Source organism: Mesocricetus auratus, unplaced genomic scaffold (genome assembly GCF_017639785.1).
Source record: "Mesocricetus auratus isolate SY011 unplaced genomic scaffold, BCM_Maur_2.0 Super-Scaffold_100009, whole genome shotgun sequence".
Classification (NCBI taxonomy): Eukaryota; Metazoa; Chordata; class Mammalia; order Rodentia; family Cricetidae; genus Mesocricetus; species Mesocricetus auratus.
In genome coordinates this window covers 66,713,634-66,741,308 of record NW_024429193.1, presented here as the reverse complement: position 1 = coordinate 66,741,308, position 27,675 = coordinate 66,713,634, and the positions used below count along the sequence as shown (strand labels likewise).

Genomic DNA, 27,675 nt, shown 5'->3' with positions numbered 1-27,675 from the left:
AGTCACACCTGTTTTATGTACCTGTACACCCAGACTTGCACAACAGCTTTTCAGATGAAAGAGTCATGAAAGTGCTGGCCGAGAACACCCTTTGGGTGTCCGAGTGCTGCCACCAGGGGCAGCCACCCAGCTCTAAGAAAACCAGACTACCGCCACTGTGCCTATTTAATGTGAATCAGTCTTTATTCTGCACGTGTGTGGCGCATTAACAAGTTCAACATACAAGATAGCATGACACATCGCAGGTTAGCGTCACAGCGTTATGCGATTTCACACAGTCCATGTTAGATTTTTCCATTTTTTTTTCTTTTTAATTTGACACTCTTATTTTTGAGTTTTATTTTTTACAAGAGAAGACACAAGGTAAAGAAAGACGACCTGTTCGTGGAGAGGGATCGTGGTGAGGGCAATGTCACTGTCATGACCAGTGCTGAAAGTCTTCCATATCCCTCTCCTGTGAAGGTCACCCTGGTCCCACACAGCAATTCTCTGTCCCTAGCACAGCACTGTCCATAAACGCGACATCGAGGCTGTGCTCTGCTGAGACCACAAAGAAGAACTCACAAGGGAACTTTTGATATTGTGAATAGCTCTCCTAGTCCCAAAAGAGTCGAGAAATCTACATAGGACTGGCTGCTGGGAAATTGGGAGTGACCTTTCCATAACCTATTCCTAACCACAAGTGCCTTGTGCAAAAGCTAGGATGTGACTCTCTTGTCTTCCAACTGACGGGAAGAGGCATTCTGCCCCCACCCACATCAGCGAGCTCTGCAAAGAGCGTATGTGAAAGCCAAAGTCAGCTAAGAAGCTTTAGGACATGCTGGGTCAGGCCTGAGGTAGGAGGAGGAACCCTGCACTGTCTTTTTTTCTGGCAAAAACACCGAGGCAGCCCGAGCCTGTGGAAGTACCGGCTCCCCCACCCCCCACTGCTCAGTAGATCCAGAGGATGCCAGACATTGAGCTGCAGGGAGATGGGGAAGGGAGCAATGGGGTGAGGCTGTTCCCCCACTTCTCAGGAGGAGCTACAGAGGCACACAGCAGGACAGAGACCAGACTCCACCTGTCACTCAGCATTGCTTCCGGGAAGGAGACACAGCTGCTGAGTGACTTCTGACCTTTACACGTTAAGGCGACGAAGAGGAACCATTTCGATTTTTTTCCCTACCGGGGCTTGGAATGCTCCTGCCAGGTTTTCATTAAACTATGTCAAAATGCCTTTTTAAAAAACAAAAAGTATTTTCTTCTACATATGATACAATATTTACATTCCATGGGTTAAAGGACAGAGACTAGTGGTGTGATCCCAGCTGATGTCGAGACATAAATCAGATCATGGGATATAAGGGTTGACAAGGGCGAGAACAGAGTGGGTTTCCCTGCCTATACAGGATGGCCTTTCAGTGCCTAGAATCCCGCAGGGGGAGAAAAAAACCAAAAAACAACAAAAAAGAACAAAAAAGGCAGGATGGTCACAGGGGCAGTGTGGGTTTGAACCTTAAGCACTAAGGGAACACCAAAGGCAGTGTCACCACCTTCTCCATGGAAACCCAGCTTGTCCACTCCTTCTCAGAAGCAAGCTAGGAAGTGGTGGTCCTGTAGGGAAGCGGGCACTTCATTACAGATAATCTTTCATGCCCTGGGTCAAGCTATTTCTTATTCCACTGAGGTCCTCTTCAGGCTGTCAGAAATAGGCACTGCCCATGCAAGCTCACCTCTCATTCCTGAAGTCTCCGTGTGGAGCCCTGGATCTGCGCTCCGCACCACGCTCAGGCTCTGCACTGTCCTGCCCAGGGCAGAAAGATGATGGAAGTCTGGTTTCCCAACCTTCACCCTGCCAGCCTTTGACTTCCCCAGCCCTGCTCTTGCTGCTGAGGGCAGTGGGGCTGTTATCTCACTGCTCGGCCCCACTCAGCTTTCTTAAGAACTGCTACTGAAAACCTCGGGGAGAAAGAGTCTTTTCTGAGGCCTGTTTCCCTATGAAGCAGAGAGCAGCCTCCATGAGCATCTGTATCATGAGGCGATGCCAGATCTTCTGCATGGATATTTTATCTCCTCCCCTCACTAGTCAGCTGGTGTTCAGCGGTACTTCCCTCTGGCTGACTGAAGTCTCCAAAGCTTCCAGAGAAGTCAGCGAGTCCTAAGTCGGGTCCCACCTCCCAAGCCTGCCATGCTCCTGAGAGCTATCACTAGTCACTGACTGCCTGTTACCCCTTTATGGCAGGTGACTAACAGCAGACACCCCATTCTCAATTACCCTTTCTCCTACAAACCCTACTTGTTTCTTTGCTCACTAGAGACCTCTGGAACTTGGAGCTCAGCCAAAGAGCAGAGTCCTGAGAGGTTACAGAAAAAAAGATGGAATGATGGGAACACGGGTTTTACAAGAGTAGACTTTTCTTCTGCAATGATGGGGAACTGGAGTAACCCAGAGAAGCCCGATAAAAAGAGGCCAGTTTCAGGGGATCAGCAAATACAGTTCGGCACAAAACACAATTTTCATGGATTAAAATCTGCAACTTGATATCGGTTAGGCTAATTTCTTGTTTGTATTAGACATGCAAGTATAAGGTTACATTGTTATATATAGACTGTGGGGTCTTTCCTTCTCTCCCCCCTCATTTTAAAAACAAAAGATCGTCTAGTGCCTTGCAAAGAAGAAAACAATCCTCCTGCTAAGAACCGATCTGCAGCGGTGTGGAATATGATGTTCTTTGTGTGGTTTGTTCTGTAAGAAATTTTCTTCTACAACTAAAATGAGGTTTTGAGTCAGCTTCTTGGTCACCTCTCCCCGCCGTGTGCCTCCCCAGCCTGGCCCCAGGGTCGGAGGCGAGAAAGGATTAGTACTCGCTCAGACTGTGCCACTTGGCTATGGGCTTGCGGGGACTCTCGCAGACCTCTCTCCAGTGTTCCGCACCACTGGCTGTGACACTATGTGCCCCCAGGATCAGCCTCCCCACCACCTCATTCTTAGTAGTGCGATCGAAGTCAATGACGAGGAACTCAATGCTAATATCAGGCAGGAGGTCGGTGGGGATGTCATAGATGAAGGACTCGTTGAAGACTGGGTTCAAAGTGCACTTCTTTACATGGGTTTTCTTCTTGGCGATGCGTTTCCTGCCGTAGTAGACATTCACCTTGACATAAGGATCTGGAGCCACCAAAGAGAAAAAAGAGAGACAGCCCATGACACAGTCCTCTGATGTGTGCGGGAGCTTTGTGTTTAGAACCTAAATAGCGGTTCTCAACCTGTGCGCCTCGACCCTATCAGATGTTTACGTAACAATTCAGAACAGTAGCAGAGTTACAGTTATGAAGTAGCAACAGAATAATTTTATGGCTGGGGATCACCGCAGCAGGAGGAACTGCACTGAGGGGTCCCAGCATTAGGAAGGTTGAGGAGCACTGTTTAGATGAGGAGACTCTTGTCCTCACCTCTGCTGACCATCAGGTCTTCAGTGGGTACACCATAAATGCACACAGACCACACATGAGTCTGGCTGCCTAGATGGGATCTGGGGAACCAAGCAGGTTTGGAGTGGACCAAGTGCAGTCTGAAGAAATCAGGAAACATTGTCAAGGGCATGGGGACGAGCAGCTATCAGCAGTCCTTTTCACAAGTCTCACCTGGCACTTCTGCTCCGGCACGCACAGGATTTAGAATGCCCCTGGCGGCTCACCCAGAGCACCACTGTGGCTGGCTGATCTACTGGCCTAGTCATGGGGAGTAAAAGTAGACCGAAGACTAGGTGGGCGGTGAAAGAGAGTGAGGTCCGGACATGGTGGGGTCAGGGGTGGCGGTGGGGTGGTTTAGACAGAGAAACAGGTTGAAGTAAATAACTGCTACCTGAGAGACCGGTGATATCCATCTTCGGCAAGTGTCTGGCTTTGAGGACCACCACTGTCATTCTCTGTGCCACAGGCTGGTATGACAGAGACACCTGGAGCTCCCCTCGGCTAATGCACTTCTGCAAGGGAGAGACCTCAGGTGAGAGTCCTGGCTGGGGAGCAGGACTACAGAGACCTGCAGAGGAGCTGAGGAGAGCCTGCAGGTGGGCGTGCTTAGGGACAAGGAAAGGTGTGCATTTAGACCAGGTACAACATGGAAGTCAGGCCGAGCTCTGAAAGCTACTCTGGTTTAAATGCTGACTCCTGTGTCCTCTCTTTCTTTTGGTGGTTCTAGGAATTGCGTTTAGGGCCTCTTGCATACTAGGCTAGAATTCTACCACTAGCTGGGCCTTAGTCTCAGCACTGCAGAGGCCAAAGCATGAGTTTGAGGCCAGCCTTCCCAGCCAGGAATGCATAGTGAAATCCTGTCTCAAAAAAAAAAAAAAACAAAGAAAGAAGAAAGAAAGAAAGAAAGGTATTGGCCAGGTGGTAGTGTCACACAACTTAATCCTAGCACTTGGGAAGCAGAGGTAGGTGAATTTCTGTTATGAATCGTAATGTAAATATCCAACATGCAGGATATCTGATATTCGATCCTTAAAGGGGCCACAAACCCCAGGTTGAGAACCACTGTTCTAAGTGAAGTAGTTCTGGGGATTACATTTGAGGCCTTAGCATGCTTAGCAAGCTACAGCCCCAACTGCAGCCTTTAGCTTTTGCAATGGGAGCATAGGAGAAGTATGCTTGTGTTCCCATGGTTTTTCTCTGCTTGGCTGAAGCTCCACTTTGTTCTTGTTTTACATAAGGATCAGCTCTTGGCTGTATTTGTTAAGTACCCATGCCTATAATGACCAGCTGTTTTCCTTGCCTACCTGTGTGCTTCTGGGGTTTTGCCTTTTGTGAATATTCAGGAAGAGTGACAAGAGAATCTAAGTTCTCTTCACTACTAGCCATAACCACACAGGAAGCATTGCCTTTGGAAGATGCCTTCCAAAACACCGCAAAATGAGCTGTGTGTCTGCCTTCTTTAGCTCCAACTCATTAAAAGTAAATGAGGAAGGGCTTAGCCGGCTTAGCGGTTAAGAGCACTGGCTGCTTTAGCAGAGGACCTGGGTTCGATTCTCAGTACCCACACAGAGACTCGTGGAATATTACTTTAACTATGTAAAGGTGTCTTACATTTGTTTATGATGTATTTGTTTAATTATGTAAACATGTGTTGCCTTGCCTGCCTAAGGCACCTGATTGGTCTAATAAAAAGCTGAATTTCCAATAGCTAGAGAGGAGAGGATAGGTGGGGCTGGCAGACAGAAGGAGGAGGAGGAGGAGGAGGAGGAGGAGGAGGAGGAGGAGGAGAAAAACAAAGGAGAAAGAGGGGGGCATGCCCAGGGTTAGAAGGCAGGCAGCCGCCAGCCAGCCAGACACAGGTAGGGCATACAGGATGAAAGAAAGGTAAAAAGCTCTGAGGAGGTAAAAACGTAGTGAAGATAAGCAGGTTAGATTAGTTTATAAGAGCTGGAGGGACAAGCATGAGATAAGGCCGGGCATTCATAACTAACAAGAAGTCTCTGTGTTGTGATTTGGGAGCTGGTTGGTGGCCCAAAAGAAATCTTGCTACATTTGACATTCTAAGGCGGGGTCCAAATTTATACCTCGGGCCTGAGAAAGCTGGAAAAAGAGAGATATGGCTCCTTAAAGAGGCTTTTCTTGAGAAGACAGCACAGGAAGTAGAAACAACATGCTAAGTAAAAAGGCTTGCAACAGGGCAGGCACCCACTTCCTAGAGCTGGGGTGGTTAAATGCAGCTACCAGTGAACCGCTTAAACAGAAGGCAGGTGGTGGTGACACACACCTTTAGTCCCAGCACTCGGGAAGCAGAGGCAGGTGGATCTCTGTGAGTTCAAGGCCGGGCTGGACCGACAGCCTCCAAAACAATACAGAGAAACCCTGTCTCGTAAAACCAAAAAAAAAAAAAAAAAAAAAAAAGAATCTTTTAAGCATAGGCTTAAGAAAGAAAAGACAATGGGTACAGACAGTCATAAGAAAAAGTAGTTCAAAAATAATAAAGCAAAATATTTTTTAAAAAGATTTATTTATTTATGTAATTTATATGTATGGATGTTTTGTCTACATGTATGCCTGCACATCAGAAGAGGGAATAGGATCCCATTACAGATGGTTGTGAGTCACAATGTGAGTGCTGGGAATTGATCTGGGACCTCTGGAAGGGCAGCTAGTGCTCTTAACCTCTGAGCCACCTCTCCTGCCCCAGCAAAGTCTATAAAAAGAGAGTAAAGTAATATAATGGAAAAAAAGCCACGTCAAGTCAGGAAATGCACAGGCGTTCTGTATGGTGTTGTGTTGACTGAAGTTTCTGAATGCTGACGAGCAAATGACAGCTGCTGAGAGGCAGAGACATGGATTGCAAAAGAGACTGCTGAGTTAAACCAGCCCAGATACCTTAGGGATGTCTTAACTTTAAAATGGAACCCAGGGAGAGGTTATGCTTTCATTTCCACAAAGGTTAATAGAGATCTGGTTTGAATATCTTGACTACAGACATACAGAAATATACCAAGAAGGGCTGGAGAGATGGCTCAGAGATTAATAGCACTGGCTGCTATTCCAGAGGTCCTGAGTTCAATTCCCAGCAACCACATGGTGGCTCACAGCCATCTATAATGAGATCTGATGCCCTCTTCTGGTGAGCAGGCACACATACAGACAGAGCATTCATACATTAAAACAAAACAAACAAAAAAAATTTTTTAAGTAAGAAACCAAGGAAAACTACAAAACAGGTGACGTATATGCTGATCTCTCTGCATGGGAACAGTTCTGAGGCTGGACAACAACTAGTTTTTCCCAGAACTTGACCATTATCTCAATATTCTCAGGGTTCCCTAAAGATGCTGTCACCCACAGACAACAATGCTGTGGAGTAATAAATGTGTTATATTCATTCATGCTAAGGAACATGTGTTTAATGACGCAAAGATGTGCTGCATTCCTCTACGATGCACTTGTTAACTCTGTGAAGCTGTGTTACTGTGCCTGTCTATAACACCCGGTTGGCCTAATAAAGAGTTTAATGACCAATAGCAAGACAGGAGAAAGGCTAGGCAGGGCTGGCAGGCAGAGAGAATAAATAGGAGGAGAAATCTGTGGAGAGAAAATTTAAGAGCAGAAACACGAGGAGTACATTAGGGGCCAGCCACCCAGCTACACAGCAAGCCATGGAGTCAGAAGTAAAGACAGAAATAGAAAAAGGTGAAAGCCAAGAGGCAAAAGGTAGATGGGCTAATTTAAGAAAAGTTGACCAGCTGGGCGTTGGTGGTGCAGGCTTTTAATCCCAGCACCTGGGAGGCAGAGGCAGGTGGATTGTGTGAGTTCAAGGCCAGCCTGGTGTACAGAGTGAGTTCCAGGATGGGCTCCAAAGCTACAGAGAAACCCTGTCTTGCAAAAACAAACAAAAGAAAAGCTGGCTAGAAACAAGCCAAGCTAGGGCTAGGCATTTAAAAGAAAGAATAAATGAGCCTTCGTGTGTGTATTTATTTGGGAGCTGGATGTGGGCCCCCGAAGAACAAAGAGGCAAAGAGTTAATAACAACAACAATAACAACAAATCCCAACATTTGCCCCTCAGAATGTGGCGTCACATTTCTATGTAGGGCCTTAGAAAGCTTAAGAAATAGATACCGCTCCTTTAACAAACTCTCCTGACACCAGGTGGGGGTGGTCTACAAAGCAAGTTCCAGGACAGCCATGTCAGTCATACAGAGAAAGCCTGTCTTGAAAACCAACCGACAACAAACAAAAAGAAAAATGAAAAAAAGAAAGGAAGAAAAGAAAACTGCTGACAGCAGAGCACTTAAACAGCCTTTTTCATGCACTAAAAACACCTACTACTGCGCAAGGCACTGGCATTCCATACCTGGGGCGTTAAATACAGTTCTTGGTCAAATGCACCTTGGACTGGGCCCACAACGTTAGGCCTAGCTTTCATAAACCAAGAGGCTGGCGGAGCCAGCCAATAGAGCTGCACAGAGGACCCAGTGATACTTAGCAGGTTAGAGTTTGCTCACATGGATACAAGATATGCAGCAAAACAGGTCCACATGGGCTGGAGAGATGGCTCAGAGGTTAAGAGCACTGACCGGTCTACCGAGAGGTCCTGAGTTCAATTCCCAGCAACTACATGATTGCTCACAACCATCTATAATGAGACCTGGTGCAATCTTCTGACCTGCAGGCAGAACAATGTGTATATAATAAATAAATCTTTAAAGGTTCAGATGGGGAAAAAAAACCCTCTAAAAAGGTTCCAGTATGTTTTACAATGTGTGTAGCCTTAAGAAAGCAAGAAAAGGGTTTGGACAGTCATAGAAAGAAATAGTTTAAAAATAATTTTTTTTGGAGACAGGGTTTCTCTGTATTGTTTTGGAGGCTGTCCTGGAATTCGCTCTGTACACCAGGCTGGTCTCAAACTCACAGATTCGCCTGCCTCTGCCTCCCAAGTACTGGGATTAAAGGTGTGCACCTATTTACTCAGGTAATAGTATATATCCTTCTGTTGTCTTTGATAGAGTTGAAGACTAGGTAGTTATAATGATAGAAAGTAAATTAGACATAAAACTTTGGAATCACTAAGATAAGATAGATTATGAAGTATTTTGTCTGAATTTGATAAGTATAAATGGACTGGATATTGTAATTCTTTTTTTTAGATTTATTTATTTATTACATATACAGTGTTCTGCCTGCATGTCTGCCTGCAGGCCCGAAGAGGACACCAGATCTCATTACAGATGGATGTAAGCCACCGCTCAGCTGTAAATGTGATTCTGACTTGATAACTGGTAAGGTTCAGGGATTCCTCAGAAAGAAGTAGCAGAAAAACTGTCAGGGCCAGAGGCCGAGGTGGTCAGCTGTGAGATTCTGTCTCCCAGAACTGTCTCCCCAACATAACTGCCCAAACGTGAGCCGAACAAATCTCACACCTACAATCCCACTGTTTAACCAGAGTTAGGGTCAAGAGTTCATGGTCTTCTTGTGTTACATAAGAATCTATTTCAAACTTCAAACACTGGGCTGAAGAAACAGACAGCTCAGTCGGGGGAAAAAAACAAAAAAACAAACAAACAAACAAAAAAAACACTTGCTAGGTTTGGTTTCCAACACCTCTGTGTTGACTTACAATCTCTGTAATTCCAGTTCCAGGAAATCCAAGGCTCTCCTTGACCTCCCAGGGCACCAGGCACACATGTGATACTGCATAGACACATGCAGACAAAACACTAGTACACACTAACAAAAAAAATCTAAAAAGGATACTTACACACACACACACACACACACACAGAGCAAAACAATCAAACAAACAAATAGGAAACAAATAGGGTCATGTCTTAGGGCCAGACATAGTTACACATGCCTGTAACTCTGCTATTACAAAGCCTAATGAGGGAGGATGGCAAATTTGAACCTAGATCTGGTAGCTTGGGGGAGACCCTCTTAAACCAAAACCAAAAGCAAAAGCCCTGAAATCTATAGCGTAAGTTTTCTAGTTACTTGTTTAAAGCTGTTCCCAAGATACTCTGTTCTTTCAGAGTCACCTGAAATCAAAATCCCTGTGCCCCATCCCTGGCTCTTTGGGAAAATAGACGTCTAGTTTTTTCCCCTAAATCACTTTCCAGACACTCCCTCTTCTCCTGACCTCCTCCATCACCTCTGGCTCTTTGCCTCGGGCAGAATGCCCACCCCTATTCAGCAGCCTTTGTGCTCCCCAAGCCTGCAGCCAGAAGGCTACCTAATGTCATTCCTCTCTGCAGGGAAGGCCAGATTCATACTGCTCCTTTGGTCCCCTCCTCTTTTCTTTTATCCAATTCTCAATTCAAGCATCCCCTGTCAATGGCTCTTTTGAGCCACGGAGGGCTGGGAGAGAAGCTGTTTCCCAGTCTCTGGACCTCGTGAGGCGAAGACCCCACTGTGGAGCAGAGCAGGCAAACAGAAAGCTGTATCTGGTGGAGGGTCTCTGCAGTGGCACAGGGGACCAGAACCAAGAAACCAAGGGACACATTCCCTGGGAGAGGACAGGGCCACTTCCTAATACTTAGTTGAACACCTCCTTCAGAATAATTTCTACCCAGAGCCTGCATCTGCCTCTGTGCCCTCAATAAACCTTTCGTGGGACCAGAAGCCTGCACGGCTACTACCACTCTAAATCACAACCATGAGAAAATGCAAGAAACAAAACCAGCACACTCCACGGCCCCGCCTCCCCACAGGAAAGAGCTTTCTTTGTGAGCCTGGAGTATTGACACGTTCTTTCTTTCTCCTTTCAGTCCCAATGACTAGACTGGGCGACCTTGGAGGTCCCATGTAAACCTGGGATTTTAAGAACCCTCTCATTCCCATGACACTGCCCCAGGTAAGCAACACCCAAGGAACCTCAGAAGCCATCTCATGACTCTTACTGACTCTGCCTGTCACCTCTTCCCACACCCTGCACTGTGTGATCCCTGCTCTCCTGTTTCAGGCTTATGAGAGTTCACTCATGAGTATTAAGTAAAATATAAGAAAACAGAGCAGTTGCTCAAAAAATTATTTTCAAGGGCTAGAGAGATATCTCAAAGACATTTAAGAGCACTTGGCTACTCTCCTAGACAACCTGGTTTAATTCCCAGAATGAGCACGGCAGCTGAGACGTTCTGTAACTCCAGTTTCAGGGATCCCATGACCTTTGCTGGCATTTGTGGGTGTGAGGCACACAAGCTGTGCACAAACATATATGTAAGCAGAACGCCCGTACACATACAATAAAGATAGATCTTAAAAATTAATTCCAGCCGGGCAGTGGTGGCACATTAAAGGCATGTGCCACCAATGCCTGGCTGGAGGCAGAGGCAGGCAGATCTCTGTGAGTTCAAGGCCAGCCTGGTCTACAAGAGCTAGTTCCAGGACAGCCTCCAAAGCCACAGAGAAACCCTGTCTCGAAAAACCAAAAAAAAAAAAAAAATAATAATAATTCCATAGGCCAGGCATGGTGGCACATTCCTTCAATCTCACCACTTGGCAGACAGAGGCAGGTGGATATCTATGAATTCAAAGCCAGCCTGGTCTTACATAGCTCAGATGAACCAGAGCTATCTCAAAAAAAAAAAAAAAGTCTGGGGGCTTCTTTATTTAGAAGAGTGCACACCTAGACTCTACTCCAGAACCCAAATAAGCACATGTACCATCACATCTGTGTGTGACTTTGTTCATGTTACACAAGCACTCTCCCAACGAGGCCATATTCCCAGCCCTCCTACCAAGGAATCTTTGGAGGAAGATAATTTGGTTACAAGTTGTAAGGGTATATTCTAGGCTAGGGATAGATAGCTCAGTGTCTGTCAGACCCTGCGTTAGATCCCCAACACATCCCCTGAGGCCTCCCAAAAATCAACAATACCTCTTAAAGATGAACTGGAAAATGAAATGTCTAGAATAGGGCATTGGTGGCTCACGCCTTTAATCCCAGCACTCGGGAGGCAGAGGCAGGCGGATCTCTGTGAGTTCAAGGCCAGGCTGGACCGACAGCCTCGAAAACAATACAGAGAAACCCTGTCTCATAAAACCAAAAAAAAAAAAAAATGGGAAATGTCTAGAATAGCTCCAGCTGAAGCCTACCAGGGACAGACATGAAGTGCAGACGTTTTGTCGTAGGAGGATTGGGGGCCTGTTCTTCCGGAGGGATGAGTGAGGGAGTGTTGGGTTTGGCATGGGTGAAGTCAGACGGAACCCCAGGTACTGATCTGAGATGTGGGCTTAGAAGTGTGGGAGACCGGCAAGCTCTGGGTCCTGTCTGGGCCTCTCCTACTGTGACGTATTGCTCAGGGTCCCAGCCCTGGCTTCATCCTCATGAAAGGAGTTAATAAAGTGGGAAGAAGCTTGGCTCTCCCCAAGAACTCCTGGCAGTTTGGCAAACGCCATTGTCTGTGCTCCCTGCCAGTGCCCCGGATTTGCGGCTGTTTTGTTTCCAGCCTGAATCAGTTCCTTTTCTTGCCAGTCTCTTCCCAGCTGTAGCTCGGCACAGAGCCACCTCTCTCACAGTGTTGGACTGTGAGCACACAGTGGTGGGAGCGCTGGAAGACCCTCCTTCCAGGACAAGCAAGGCAGAGAGTGGAGTCAGGAGACAGGGAAGCGGGCAGAGACCTAAGGAAAGTAGGTGGTGAGCAGACAGAAGGGAACAGACCATTTCCCGTCTGTCTTCCTCACCCTTCGCTCCCTTCCCTTGCTGCTACTTCCCCTTTTCTTTCTGAGACAGGATATCATGTATTTTAGCTGTCGTTGAACTTGTAAGGAAGGCTGACTTTGAATCCCTGATCCTCCTGCTTCTATCTCCTAGGTTTTGGGGTTATAGATATATAACTCCACATTTCATTTTATAGCGTAGCAGGGATCCAACCTAAGGTTTTGTGCCTAATAGACAAGCACTCTACCAACTCAGCCACATATATAGCCCTTTGTGTGTGTGTGTGTGTGTGTGTGTGTGTGTGTGTGTGTGTGTGTGTTTATAACCCCACCCCACCCTACCCCAGACAGGTTCCATGTAGCCTATGTTGACATTTAACTTCCTACAGTTTAGGATGACCTTGAACTCCTAATCCTCCTGCCCTCACTTACCAAACACTGGGTTTACAGGCCATGAAGCCCGTACTAAAAGTTAAAATTGGCCAGTACAGGACCCCAGCACTTGGTCGGCAAAAGCAGGAGGATCATTGTAAATTCAAAGGCAGCCTGGGCTACATAGTGAGCTCCAGGCCACAGAGGGTACATAGTAAGATCCTGCGTCATGAAACCAAACAATAAAAACAAGGACTGGAGACATAGCTCAGTTGGTAAGGAGCTTGCCCAGCATGCACTAAGTCCTGGGTCCTACCGAGTACTACAGAGACTTTGAGTGGCGGTGCACACCTGTATCCCAGCACTTGAGAGAAGGAGGGAGTTTAAGGTCATCTTCAGCTCCATCAGATTCTGGCTAAAAGTTAAAAAAAGCCAGGCAGTGGTGGCACATGCCTTTAATCCCAGCACTCAGGAGGCAGAGACAGGTGGATTTCTGTGAGTTCGAGACCAGCCTGGTTTACAAGAGCTAGTTCCAGGACAGCCTCCAAGCCACAGAGAAACCCTGTCTCGAAAAACCAAAAATAAACAAACAAAAAATAAAAAGAAACCCAGAAAACAAAAAACAAAAAAACAAAACAAACTAACAACCAAAAATCAAAGCCCCCTCCATTTTTTCTCCTTTGCACTGCGGAGTGAACCCAGGGCCTCACACATGTAGACAAGTTCTCTCTCACTGAACAGCCCCTGTGCTTCTGTCTGTCTCCCAGAATCCATGCAGCCTCAGAGGATGCAAACAAACAGTGCCAAAGATGTCTTCTCCTCCAATGAGGTGAAAACTCCTACCGGTAACAATACGCCAGGCATTATACCTGGTGTCATCATCATAACCTGTAAGGAAGGCAATGTCGTCAGCTGAGGAAAACAGACTGAGTGGAGCCAGGCGCCCCCGTCACCCATCTGGAAAGGTGCCGCGCCAGGCAGCCAGTGCCAGAGCCCCAGTGCATACCATTGGTGCTGCTCTGCTCCCCAACTATGGAAGAAGTACATGAGCCACCGGGAGGGGTGGTTGAATGCATCTGCTCTCCTGAAATTGATTCCAGAGCAATGTTACTGCGTGGGGAAAGGGCAGAAAAAGCACAGTGGAGGGCCTTTCCCCTCCTACTGCAAACAAGGGAAAGGTCTCTATGGTAAAGGTGGTAAATTGTATTCAACTGCAATGTATTAGACTGCATTCGTAACACGGTTATAAAAAGACACACAGGAGCTACAGAGGTGGCTCAATGGTTAAGAGCTCTTATTGATCTTGCAGAGGACCAAGTGTAGTTTCCGGTACCCACGTTAGTTAGCACACACACTTTTCTAGAACTCCAGCTGCAAGGAATTCAACCACCTCTAGCATTCACTCCTGCAAGTACATGTGCCTGTGTGTGTGTGTGTGTGCGCACACAAAAAAAATTTTTTTTGAAAGAAATGCTCAAGAACCACTGGGAAAAAAAAAAAAAACAGCCGGCGTTGGTGGCGCACGCCTTTAATCCCAGCACTCGGGAGGCAGAGGCAGGCGGATCTCTGTGAGTTCGAGGCCAGCCTGGTCTACAAAGTGAGTTCCAGGACAGCCTCCAAAGCTACAGAGAAACCCTGTCTAAAAAAAAAAACAAAAAACAAAAAACCAAAGAACCACTGAGATGGTTAAGTGGATAAGTATGCTTGCCACCAAACCTGATTTGAGCAAAAGGAGGTAAATCAAATGTGGCAAGTTGTTTTCTGATCTCCATACACTTCCTGCAACATGAATGTTACCCACTGATATGCCCCCATACACACACAAATAAAAAATAAATAAACGTAATAAAGGAAATGTACAAAAAAAAACCAAACCACCCATGCACATAGAACATAGCTGCACTTGAAAGGTCGTCCTTGGCCACAAACCAAATTCAAGTTCAAGGCCAGTCTAGTCTACGTGAGACCCTGTCTCAAAACTCACCACACAGTGGTGGTGCACGTCTTTAATTCCAGTGCATGGAAGGGAGAGGCAGGTGGATTTCTTAGTTTAAGACCAGTCTGTTCTACACAGTGAGTTCCAAGACAGCTAGATCTATTACACAGAGAAACCCTGTCTCAAAAAACCAAATAAATAGATAAATAAAATTAAGTAGGATAAAATTTTGGGAATGGGGCTGGAGAGATGGCTCAATGGTTAAGAGCACTGACGGCCCTCTGGAAGGACCTGGGTTTAATTCCCAGCACCCACACGGCAGCTCACAACTGTCTCTAAGTCAGTTCCAGGGGATCTGACACCCTCATACCAATACACAAAAAATAAAATTAAATAAATTATTAAAAAATCTGGGAATGGTGGCACCTGCCTTTAATTCCAGCATTGGGAGGCAGAGGGAGGTGGATCTCTGTGAGGCAGAGGTCAGCTTATTAGTGAGTTTCAAGACAGCCAGGGCTATATAGAGAGACCCCTTCTCAAGGAAAAGAAAAGATATAGTCATGAAAATATTTATACGCACTTAGAAAGGAAGCTGAGGATAAAAACCCTGAACTGACTCGGGAGGCAGAGGCAGGCGGATCTTTGTGAGTTCGAGACCAGCCTGGTCTACCAAACGAGTTCCAGGACATGGTCCAAAAAACAATATAGAGAAACCCTGTCTCGAAAAACAAACAAACAAAAAAAAACCCTGAACTGATTTTTATACATTTTCAGCAGTGGGGATGCATGCTCCATCAAGGAAGATTACAGGGTTTAGAGCATGGATTTAGCCCCTTCGTCCAGTATGTGGGCTGGTGGACTAGCCTGTTCCAAGCAAGAGAGATGCAGCATCAGGAGACCAACCATTAAGTGAAATTTTAGAAGCGACTTGACTTGTAGTCTTCTAGAATTTGATTCTGTGAGGAAAACACCTGTGAGGTCCTCTGTTTCACTGACTATTGCTTACGTTTGATAGCTAAGAACTCAGGAACTTCTGTTACTGTCTTTGCTACGATTGGTGCACCTGACCTTCCCACTTCTTCACTAAGATCTGTTATGCCCCATCCTACCATCCCTCCCCTGCACACGCTTCCTCCTCACCTGGATGTTCCTTTTGATGATGTCCCTGATCAGCTGAACCTTGCCCGTGCTGGGGTCCACTCCAGCCAGTGGCACCATGACCTCCCCGATGACATCATCCCGAGAGAAGCGATCAAAGCTGAGCACAAGGAAATGTAGCACCAGGTCCTGTAGCTGGCTATACGGGATGCCGTAGAAGGTGAAGGTCTCATCAAATACAGGGTCCAGGGTCTTGCGAAGCACGCGGGTCTTCACTCGGTGCCTCTTGTCAGGAAGGATCGTCATCTTGATGTAGGGGTCAGAGCCCTGGGTTTGGTCATCCATCACTGGCAGCCCATGGGCCTCTTGGATTGTCACCACCAGAGCTTTTTTGGGAAAGTTATAGTCCACCGAGAAGGTAAGGGACCCAAGCATCACATCTTCCTCTGGTGAGGATGGGGAGGTGGGTTTGCTCTCACCAGGGGTCAGGCTTGTCATGGGACTCCTCAGTTCTTCCCCATAGTCTCTTTTGATGGGTAACTGGTCGATACAAGATGCAGAGCTAGGCCCTCTGGGGTCCTTTTCTTGGCTCAGCAGGCCAGACTCTGCCGCATTTACTAACAGGTTCCCTCGCGCACTTTCCCTCCGGGAACCATCTCTGTCTCTCCGAACTTTGATGATTTTCTTCTTGTTGCTGAGGGTCTCTGGGTAGATGCTAATGCCTTTCAGCATGTGAATGAACTTGTACGGCGGGGTCTTGTGCTTCTTCTCTGCCTGCTGGTGGCAGCATGTCCACACAAAGACAGTCACAGAAACACACACCACCAGCACAGAGGCCCCGATGAGGCCAGCGGCCACTGGTGACACATCTGAAGGCAGAGACCAGAGTTGTGTCAAAACAGGACTTCTGCTCCTGTCAAGAGAGTGCCCCTTGTGGGGCCCAAGTACCCCTCAATCCAGCCTCCACAGTGCGAGCCCACCTGGGCTTTGGAGCTTTTTCTGCTCACTGCCCAGGAGGTGACCAGAACCCTTGCCTTCCGGCTAAAGCCAGGGAACACATTTGCTTAGCTGCTGTTGTTTGAGACAGGGTTTCACTGGCTGTGCTGCAACTTGCAGTATAGACCAGGCTGGCCTTGATCTCACAGAGATCTGCCTGCCTTAGCCTCCCAAATGCTGGGATTAAAGATGTGGCCCACTTAGCTTCTTTACCTATGCAGTGCCTCATCTGCATTTTTTTTTTTTTGGTTTTTCGAGACAGGGTTCCTCTGTATTGTTTTGGAGACTGTCCTAGAACTATCTCTGTAGACCAGGCTGGCCTCGAACTCACAGCGATCCGCCTGCCTCTGCCTCCCGAGTGCTGGGATTAAAGGCGTGCGCCACCAACGCCCAGCCTTCATCTGTGTTTTTAAGAGTGTATTATTATTGTACATGCATGTGTGTTTTGTCTGCATATATGTGTGTGCAGCGTATCAGAGCCTGATGTCCATGGAGGGCAGGTGTCTGGGAACTGGGAACTGAAGTTACAGATGGTTGTGAGCCACCATGTGGATACTGGGAATTGAACCCAGGTCTCTGGAAGAACAGTCATTGCTCTTAGCCACTGATCCATCTTGACAGTCCCTGATTCTTCTTTTCAATACCTTTATAACACTTGCAGATTTGATTGTTCAGTTTGATCTTTGCTTCCCAGAAAGCCATGCCCTGAGTGTTTGAAGGTTGCCTTCTGTGTAGGAATCTGTTTACCTCAACCATTACCTAGAGCATGAGCTGTGTGTTTGGTTTCATGAGGGTGTTCCAGTACACCCAATGCAGGCAGTCAGTGGTGGGTCTGTCTTACTAACTGATTGAGAGCTGTGTGGGAAAGGGTATATTACTGAGTTTAATTAATCTTTGGAGGGCGGCTAGAAGTGGTCAGAGTGGGTATGAAGTGGGTAGAAGAAGACTGAGCAATGATGAGCAAGTGACTCATGCCTGTAAACTATTTGGAGTCTGAGGCAAGGAGGCTGTTGCAAGTTGAGACTATCCTGAGTCTAGTCTCACCTAGATTACCATTCATAGATTACCATGCAACTGTCTTCAAAAAAAAAAAAAAAACAAAAGTGCTGCCGGGCGTTGGTGGCGCACGCCTTTAATCCCAGCACTCGGGAGGCAGAGGCAGGTGGATCTCTGTGAGTTCGAGGCCATCCTGGTCTACAAAGCAAGTTCCAGGAGAGCCTCCAAAACAATACAGAGAAACCCTGTCTCGAAAAAAACAAAAAACAAAAAAAAAAAAAAAAAGAAAAGAAAAGTGCTAGTGGGATCAGTCATTAGGTAAAGGTGCTGACCATCAGAGAGGCCCGATGGCCTGAGTTCATCCTCAGAAAACACATGGTGGCAGACAGCTGACTCCTCCTGGAAGCCCTCCGACCTCTATACATTTGTGTGTGTCTCACCCAGCGGAATGAATAAATAAATATCAAAAATGGAAAAGAGAAAGAAGGAAAGAAGAGAGCTCTGGGTCTGCAGACAGAACACTTCTCAACTTGTTACAGGGTCTCTGGTCATAGGTCCTTAAAATACAAGTGTCTGTTATATATTGGAGTCACATTTATTTTCTTAGTATTTTAAATAGGAAGAGAATATCAAATGAGTATTTTCTTTCTTTCTTTCTTTTCTTTCTTTCTTTCTATCTTTCTAAGATAAGGTCTCACTGTGGAGCCCTGACTGTCCCAGGACTCAATTTGCAGTCCAGATTGGCCTTGAACTCACAGAAATCTGGCTGCCTCTGACTCTTGAGAGTTGGGGTTAAAGGAATTTGATACCACACGCAGCTCAAATATAATTTTCTTCTAAAAACCATGTCTGAGTTCCTCATTGATTGGTTAGTTGAGTTCAGTGCCTTGTTCAGAGAAGCCAGCAGATCCGGCAGTCCACTGCTGATTGCTTCCCTGGTGCTGATGGCTGTGTTTTAAAGCACAGCCTTAGCTAGGTGGTGGTGGCACATGCCTTTAATCCCAGAATTCCCGGGGCAGGGACAGGTGGATCTTCGTGAGTTCGAAACCAGCCTGGTCTACAGAGCAAGTTCCAGTACAGGCTCCAAAGCTACAGGGAAACCCTGTCTCGAAAACAAAACAAAACAAAAAACCAACTTCCACCAACAAACAAACAAAACCCAAAACCAAAAAATTAACTAAATAAAATAAAACACAACCTTTCCCTCCCCCAATATTCATTCTCCTTAACCCAGTTTACCTTCGTGGAACTTATCATTCTCTTTCTTCTCACACCCATGTGCTTGTGTAAAAGAACTATATATAAGGCAGGCATGGTGGCACACGACTTTAATCCCAGCACTCAGGAGGCAGAGACAGAAGAATCTCTTCGAGTTTGAGGCCAACCTGGTTTGCACAATGAGTTAGAACAGCCACAACTCCATAGAAAGAACTGGTCTCAACACTGCAATCCCACCCCCAAGAGAAAAAGAACTATATAATACATGCATTTGTAAGAATGAACGATTGGATGTGGTGACACCTGTCTCCCATCACAAGGGAGGCAGGGTCAGGAGGTCAGGGCCAGCTTGGACTAACTACACGGTGAGTTTGAGGTTCTACTGGACTGCATGAGACCCTGCTTCAGAAGAAGAAAGCTAAAAGTGGATGTGGGGTGGATACCTTTAATCCCAGCACCAGGGAAATAAGGGCATCTGGATAAATTCAGCATCATCCTCTACTACACAGCAACTCTGAGGTCAGTCTGGGCTATGTGGGATCCTGACTTTACAAAAAGAGAGGGTTGGAGAGATGTCTCAGTGGCTGAGTGCTTGTTGTAAAAATCTTGAGGACCTGAGTTTGGATTTCAGAACCAAAACCAAAGCTTGGCTTAGTCTCACACCTCCGTGTCATCGCAGAGCCAGGGGGAGACAGGGATAGGAGGGTTGCTGGGGCCTTACAGCCTGTGGAAAACCATGAGTCCAGGTTTGGAGAAATCCTGCCTCAAAGGAATAAGGAGGAGAATGTTAGAGGAAGCTCGGTACTCTGCTGAGGCTCTATGCACAGGTGCATGGATATACCCCAGCCCCACACCAATTATAAAACAAGTGTAAACGTAAATAAGAAATAAAGAATGAACAAGGGGCGCATGTGTAACTGGTACAGTGCTTCTCTACCATGCGTGAAGCCCTGGGTTAGAGCTCAGGCCACATAAAGGCAGGCCTGGAGGTACAAACCTGCAGTCCCAGCACTCGGGAAGTGGTGGCAGGAGGATAGATAGTTCAAGGTCATCCTCAGCCAGGTCTCAACTTCAAGTACAATCTGGACTACCTGAGATCCTATTTCTAAGTAAGTTCTATTATAGCCCTCGCTGGCCTTAAATTCACGATTCTCCAGCCCTGGCTTCCTGTGTGGGTTTAACCTCCGTGCCTGGTTTCATCATTTTGCCATTTATTTTATTTTGGTTTTTTGAGACAGGGTTTCTCTGTAGCTTTGGAGGCTGTCCTGGAACTCACGCTGTAGACCAGGCTGGCCTCGAACTCACAGAGATCTGCCTGCCTCTGCCTCATTTTGCCATTTATTCTCTTCCCTGGAATGTAAGTCTTGTGAGGACAGCTCATCCTGCTCGCTGGTGTAAGGCAATGCTTGAACACACAGTAGGCATGTGACTGTATTACTTGCTAGACGAGCAGGTAACTAAAGAGACAGATCCATGATCTGTGCTCCTTTCCTTCACTCCCTTCCATTAGCTTGTTTTCCCTCTAAAACTTGGGCCTGTGTTGCTTAAACTCATTGAAGCCACATTGCCTAAGGCCTGTAGTTTTCACCTTACATTTCAGGGGAAGAACTGGAAGACAGGAAGAACTAAGGAAATAAATACAATTCTAGCATGTTCCAGATTCTTCCTGTGTACTCTGATATCCTTTCCCAGGCATCCCATGGCTCACTGTCTCAATGACTTTGGGCCTTGGGCCAGCCTCGCCAGAGAAGCGCCTGCCTGCCTGCCCCAAAGAAACGAAAAGTCATCGCCTTCTTTGTTTTCCTTCATTGTGGTTATTCCCCTGACCTCTGTGTGTGTGTGTGTGTGTGTGTGTGCGCGCGTGCGTGCGTGCGTGCGTGCGTGCGTGCGTGCGTGTGTGTGCGCGCGTGCGTGTGTGTGCGTGCGTGCGTGCGTGTGTGTGTGTGTGTGTGTGCGCGTGTGTGTGTGTGTGCGTGCGTGTGTGTGTGTGTGTGCGCGTGTGTGCGTGCGTGCGTGCGTGCGTGCGTGTGTGTGTGTGTGTGTGTGTGTGTGTGTGTATGCTTAGTAACAACAGAGCTGTCTTCTCTAGCTGCCTAAGCTTCACAGCTGCCGTGATGCCAACAGTTTTGGTCCAGTTAATACTACATTATGCTGACCTGCTCCAACATGGGCCACAGACATGGGCCAGTCAGCAAATGACTGTGTTCTCTGAAACCATCAGCCAAAATAAATATTTTATCAAGCCGGGTGTTGATGGCACACGCCTTTAATCCCAGCACTCGGGAGGCAGAGGCAGGTGGATCTCTGTGAGTTCGAGACCAGCCTGGTCTACCAAGTGAGTTCCAGGACAGCCTCCAAAGCCACAGAGAAACCCTGTCTCAAAAAACCAAAAAAAAAAATCTTTTATCAAAACCAGAAGAGAGACCTAATCCACTTTGTTCGCTTTAGTAACCTTTTACAGTTTAGAAAAAGAAGATATAAAAGCAATATGATTGCAGACATCACAGAAAAATACAAAACCTTATGGAGACTTAAAAGTCTACCTATAGACAATACTTTTACTTGGCAAGTTTGGACAAAGATGACTTGGTCAATATTAGGTTAATGCTGGTTTACATTGTAAACACAAAGTCTACCTCTCGCAGGAGGTGGAGTAATTAGGTATGCACTGGTCATAACAACATCCTGTGCAGCACTGACAACAATGAAATGTGTATTTATTAGACCCCTGCAAAGCATTATGGTACAGACATTTTAGTATTTGAACCAAAGAACTCAGTGAATAATTGAATAAGACAAGTGACACCTCTTGTTTATATTCAAAGCTCCTCTTCCCAGGACTACATACTGGCAAATGTCACTGACAGGACTTGTGACCTGCCTCCCACCAGAATCCAGAGGACTAGGATTCCATTCCTAGCATCCACGTCATAACTAACGACTCTGTGACTGCAGTTGCTGGGGATCTGGTGCACTTTCCTCATGGGCATGTATGGCTACACAGACATACTTGCAGGTAAAATGCCCATATACACGAAATAAAAATGAATAAAATCTAAACCTTTTTTTTTCTTCAGCAGAATCTTATTACATAGTTATAACTATGACTGTCCTGGAATTCACTATGAAGACAAGGCTGGCCTCAAACTCAAAGAGAATCCCCAATCTCTGCCTTGAAAAGGTAGGATTAAAGATATGGAGTGTCCCCTCCCCAGTTAAATGAATAAGATTTAAAAAGAAATGTAAAAAGTCAGCCTGAGTTCCATAGTCAGATTCTGTTACAAACACCAAAAAAATCCTAAGTAAATAAATAAACAAATACATAATAAAAGGAAATTTCCCACCCGAAATTGGACCACATGTCCTTGAAATCTTTTCTTTTTAATCATTTGCTTTTACCTTATGTGTATTAATATTTTGATGCATGTGAGGGTGACGGATCCCTTAGGACTGGGGCTGTGAATGCTTGTGGATACTGGGAACTGGATTCCAGATTCTGGAAGACCATGCATTGCAGTGCCTAACAACTGAGCCTTCTTTTTAAAGGTTTTTTGAGACAGGTTTCTCTGTATTGTTTTGGAACCTGTCCTGGAACTTGCTCTGTAGACCAGGCTGGCTTCGAACTCACAGAGATCCGCTTGCCTCTGCCTCCCGAGTGCTGGGATTAAAGGCGATTGCCACCAATGCCTGGCTCTTTCTCTTTTTTTTTTTTTAAACACTGTCTCACCCTGTATCTCTGACAGGCCTAGAAGTTTCTGCATAGACCAGGCTGACCTTGAGTTCAGAAGGATTTGCTTGTCTGTACCTCTTCAGCATGTCATTATGCCTGATCTCTGAAATTCTTTCTAACTCAACATTCATGGCTCAACGAAAGCTGGGAAACAATAAGAAATGAAGAGTTTTCACTTTAAAATAATCAGGTCGGAAGAAAGGCCATTATTATCATAATAAATCTGATGACTATGCCCAGGACCACACTAGCTTTTAGCCTTACATCACTCAGTAAGGGAAGAGCGCTCAGGGAGAAGTTTCAAAGAATGGAGGTAAGAGTCTCATCCTGTCATTCTCAAATCTGAGTATCAGACATTTAATAAAAGCTAATAAATGTGATTGTCAATCAGAATGGCTGCAATATGAAGACATGCTTCTACACTTGCCAGTAGATGCTGTTTTGCACATCATTTGCTACTGTTTGTGAAGCTGAACACTGATTGTGAGAAGAGGAGAAATGTCAAGGCAGGCCTGCTGTCCTTGTCTCCCAAGTGCTGGGATGATAGGTGTGAGCCACCACATCTTGCATAGGAAAGCATATGTGTACAACGTGTGTGACAGCATGCACATGTAGGGCAGAGGGTAACTTCCAGGAGTCTGTCCTCCCTCCCACCACGTGTGGGCAGATGAGTCTCAGGTCATAAGGCACAAGTGCTTTCCACCTGCTGAGCTATCTTGCTGGCCCTAGGTAGGCATCTTTTAGAGTGACTTGAAAAGGAAGGCTAAAAGTCAAGACTGTGAGACATCTGCACAGATCTTTGGCTCTACTCTGTGATGTCATGGAGGGAACCAACTGCTACGTACAATGCATCAGTTTTTGTTGAGAAATGCAGATAGGTGGAAAAGAGAAAAGACAGGTAATGTAACCCTTCAGGAGGACTGAGGAGGGAAGGAAGGCAGGTAACCTGTCTGTGGATTATTCAGGTGCCTGCCTCATGTTAGTTTTTTTTTTCTTTAAGGATATTTAAATTTCATTTCATTTCATACTTATTTATGCATGAGTGATTTGCTTGCATGTATGCATTGTACAATGTGTGGGCCTGATGCCTGTGAAACTCAGAAGGGGCACTGGATTTCTTGGGACTTGATTTATAATAGTTGTGAACCTGCCTGTGGGTGCTGGGAATGAAACCTGAGTTCCTTGAAAGAGCAAAAGTGCTCGTAACTGCTTATCTAACTCTTTAGCCCCCTGGGCATTTTTATTTTGTTGTTTGACTCTTTTTGAGACAGTTTCTTGTAACCCAGGCTATCTTCAAACTGGCTTTGAATTCTTTGTTTTTAAAATTAAAACAAATTACTTTATGTGCACATGGTATGTGTATGTTTGTATGTGACATGACAACAGTGTTTGTGTGGAGGCAAAAGACAACTTTGTGGAGTCTTTTCTCTCCTTTCATCTTTATGTAGGATCTAAAGTTAGAATTCAGTGTCAGGTTTGAACCAAAGCATTTGATATACTGTTCCATTTTGCTGACCCTGGCTTGTAATTCTGATTTCCTATAACCCTTCCTTCCCAGTGCTAGGATTACTGTGTGAGCCAGCATGTCTGGGTCACTTTTTGTTATGATTTATTTATTTATTCATTTATTGGGTTTTTTTTGAGATAGGGATTCTCTGTAGGTTTCCTGGAATTCACTCAGCAGACCAGGCTGGCCTCGAACTCACAGAGACCCGCCTGTCTCTGCCCCCCAAGTGCTGGGATTAAAGTCATGTACCACCAATGCCCGCCCTTGTTTTATTGTTTTAAGGCAAAGTTTCCCTCCCTAGTCCAGGCTGACTGGAACTCAATATATATCCCAGGCTGACTTTGAACTCACAACAATTCTACCCCAGTCTCCCAAGTGCTGGGGAAAAATGTTTTGTGCCACCATTCCTGGATGCCTTGTTTCTAGAGACCAGCCTCATTCCTCATTATGTGGCACTGTCTGGCTTAGAACTCAGGAAGTGGCGCTAAGCTGGCTTTGAACTGGGTCTCCTAGGCTGGGCATGCACACATCCCCAAGCCAGTGTTGCATTTGCTTTTCAGGGCTGGTGGTCCTGCCAAGAACCTTTGCACCAGTCAGGTGTACATTCTTCCTCTGAGCTATTCCTTCAGTCTCAGACCTCATTACTGACTGAGTGTATGCCAAAACACAGCCTTTCACTCTAAATAGACCAATGTCCTACAGCAGAATCAGAATGACTAGGTAGGTCGGCAGTCAGACACTGGTTGAAACCCTAGTGCTACCATGCCTAGTTCATTTGGACTTTATTGTATTTCAAGGTTCATTCTCCTGGTCTGGTGAGTGCACGTAAAAATACTTACACTGGAAGACATGCTAAGACTAAAGAAAATTCAGTATATAAAATGAGGAATACACCTCCAGGCCCCAATTTCCATTAGTGTCTCCACTAAAGGAAAGCACAAGGCTGGGCAGTGTCTCATCTACTTGCAAAGGGCTCTAGAATTGCCCTTAGAGAAAGGACTCTTCTGGAAGAAGGTGTGAGAAGTAAAAGATGTGGAGAAAATCTTGAGTTTCACATGTGATCACAGAACAGGTTTCACTTTGGGGAACTCAGGACTCAAAGGATAGCCACAGAGGACAAAGCAGAAGAAATACAATGAGATTCACCCTTGGGGTCAAACCGGAACAAGCACTGAGGGGTGTGAGGGTTCATTGTCTGGATGCTTTCTCTGATCTGATGTCTTACTATGTTGAGAGAATACAGCCTATTGGGTTCTGTTCTATTCTTTATACCTCTTCCTTCGGAGTGAGAATGGACATTTTTTAAAGCTGGCTGTGTCTCCACCCTAAATTCTGGAACTTAATGCTCACATGGGGATTGTCTAAAAAATATATTCTATTAAGGATTAGCAAGGTTCTAACTTGCAGCAACTCTCACTTGATTACCCCAATCACGGCGCAATTTTACTTATTTATGTGGTCAGGAAGCCCTGCATGAGAAGTTCGCTATGGAGGAGTTTCCCAAGAGGAAACTATTGGCCAAGGCTCTCTTGCCTTCTTTACCACTGCACTTTCTGCCCTAGGGAGTGTAAAACTGCTATTGGAGCCCTGAGGGTTAGGTCGTGCACCAGCCACTGCGAGATGACGTAATGCTTTCTGTGGTACACAAAGCGGCCTCCCCAAAGCTGGGCCTCTCACGCCCCACCCCCAAGCCAGGAATGCTGCCCCCGCAGGCACCAGCTCGGGTGAGTCCCCCTTTTTAAAAAGCCAGAGCAGGGAAACAGGGAACAAAGGCCCCGGAAGAAGCGCCTAGGCACTGCCAGGAGTCTCAGAAATAGACATCACGTCATCTCTCCACCCGGCGGCGCCAAGCGCCATTTGGTAACACCGGGAAGGACCTCACCATTACTGTGCAGAAGGAAGCTTGCACGGCGAGCGTTTCACCCCAGCCCTAGCAACCCTCTGACCGGCTTAAGGAGCGGCTTCCCTTTTGCTCCCCACCCCTGCACCGTTCTTTCCTTGGAGGCCTCCGCCTCCCTTGGATGCCAGCCACACAGCCCATAGTCTCCACGCTGCCATCTTGAGGCCCCATCCCCCTTGCCGCTTCCCTCTCCTGCAGCCCTCAGAAGTAGGAGGGGGAGGAAGGGGCACCGCCCTGCGTGCCCCAAGAGGGAGGGCTCGGCCTACCCCACCTCTCTTCCTCCAGAAGGAGGGGTTCACATCCTCCAGCATGCTAGCCATTTCTCACCTCCAGCCGTGCTGACAGTGCCTCACCAAGGGTTTACGGCCAAGGTTTTAGCATCCCAGACTTGCCTACCCTCGGAGGCACTGTGGCCTTCCCACCCCTGCAGCCCAAAGCTGAAACCCAGGCGCTGTCCACTGCCTGCCTTCTGAGTCACTCACCACCTCAGGCCCTATTCCAGCAGGGCTGGCAGGCAATTAGAGGCTCCCAGCTGGACTTAACTCCCGGCCCGTTCCTCAGCTACCTGGCTTTGCGCCGGCACCGATGGCCTCAAAATTAGTTTGTCAGACTCTACTTACCGAAGCTGGGGCGTATATTTGTGATCTCAGCCATGTTGTAACCAGAGGCTGTTGGTAGCCACACTTTTGCAGAGGTCAGACAACTTTGGGAATCTCGGTCAGTACCGAGGCCGCAGCTGTAGACCTCCAGATCAGGGGAGGGGAGGTGCCTGGCAGACTGTCCCTGCGACAGTCGGATCCCTGGTCGCTAGCTGCGCTTTCCTCTTAGATGCTCCTGGGATGCTCTGAGCTAAGGATGCAGGTGCAGTCGGACTGGTCCTGATGCGAGTTAAGCTCCGCCTCTTTCCGAAGGGCCCTCGGCAGAAGACTCCGCCTCTGCCCGAAAGGCTCCGGAAACTCTTCCAGAGGAGACCCCTCCCACCGCCGAGTTTTCCTCAGGATGAGGCTCCGCCCACTCACAGGCTGTGGGCGTTGGGGCTTGAATTTCAAAGCCCAGTAAGAAGTGTAGGTGTTGTGCTTCTTCAGTCGCATATTCCCGTGACTGTAGCACTCGAGTGGGTGAGGTAGGAGAGTCAAGGGCAGCCTTGGCTAATTCTCCAAATACAGAAAGGCAAGAAGACGATCGCTTTAGCGTCTTCTGCAGCTGTGACTCTAGTTCCCCGGGTTTATACAGATGGAAGCCGAACCTACTGAATTGCAGAAGTTGTGAAGAACAAAATTCTATTGTTTCACTATAGATTGTTATTGTTATGTGCATCTCTGAAACAATAAAGGCAATTATGTCAACTAAACTTCAAAGGCCGATTAAAGATCAATCCTGGGCAGAAGCAGTTTGATGCTGAGTCTGGGGCTTATAGCAGCATCCTGTCTCAAAGTAGCACAACAATAACAAAAGACCTAACATCCACTGGGCGGTTTGCTTTCAATCCCAGCACTCGGCAAAAACCCAAATAAATCTAAACAAAGCCAAAATAAAAACAAACAAAAGCAATAAAACAAAACAAAAAAACCACGTATATCCCCCAAACACGAGGCACTTTACTGTGTACTGGGTCAATGCATGAGAATCTGGGATCCCAATACCAGATACCTGACTTCTAATGATATCTGGGTACTTTCGTGAGCTCCTCTACTCAGCAGGGCCAGAATCAGTCAACTGAAAAAAAAAAGAAAGAAAGAAAAAAGAGTGAAGTGCAATCGTTCATCCAGTAGCTGATGGAAGCAGAAGCCACACCCACAGCTA

General features: G+C 46.6%; 1 protein-coding gene and 1 long non-coding RNA gene across 3 annotated transcripts; one reads left to right on the top strand and one right to left on the bottom strand.

The window, feature by feature from the left end:
- Nucleotides 1–160: 160 nt before the first annotated feature.
- LOC110342769 (synaptotagmin-11) lies at nt 161–26,734 on the bottom strand. 2 transcript variants are annotated; one of them, XM_040752450.1, is made up of 4 exons: nt 26,493–26,734; nt 15,568–16,394; nt 3,845–3,965; nt 161–3,148 (listed from the first exon to the last, which is right to left on the bottom strand). In XM_040752450.1, the coding sequence occupies exons 1-4, from the start codon at nt 26,524–26,526 to the stop codon at nt 2,838–2,840; spliced, it is 1,293 nt and encodes a 430-aa protein (XP_040608384.1). In that variant the 5' UTR covers nt 26,527–26,734; the 3' UTR covers nt 161–2,837. The 2 variants fall into 2 exon arrangements, with proteins under 2 accessions (XP_040608384.1, XP_040608383.1); XM_040752449.1 differs by having other exon boundaries at nt 3,842–3,965; nt 26,493–26,728.
- Nucleotides 25,480–27,223, top strand: LOC121142439. The gene is made up of 2 exons (XR_005879468.1): nt 25,480–25,696; nt 26,701–27,223. It is a non-coding gene; the product is annotated as an uncharacterized LOC121142439 (long non-coding RNA).
- Nucleotides 27,224–27,675: the final 452 nt, after the last annotated feature.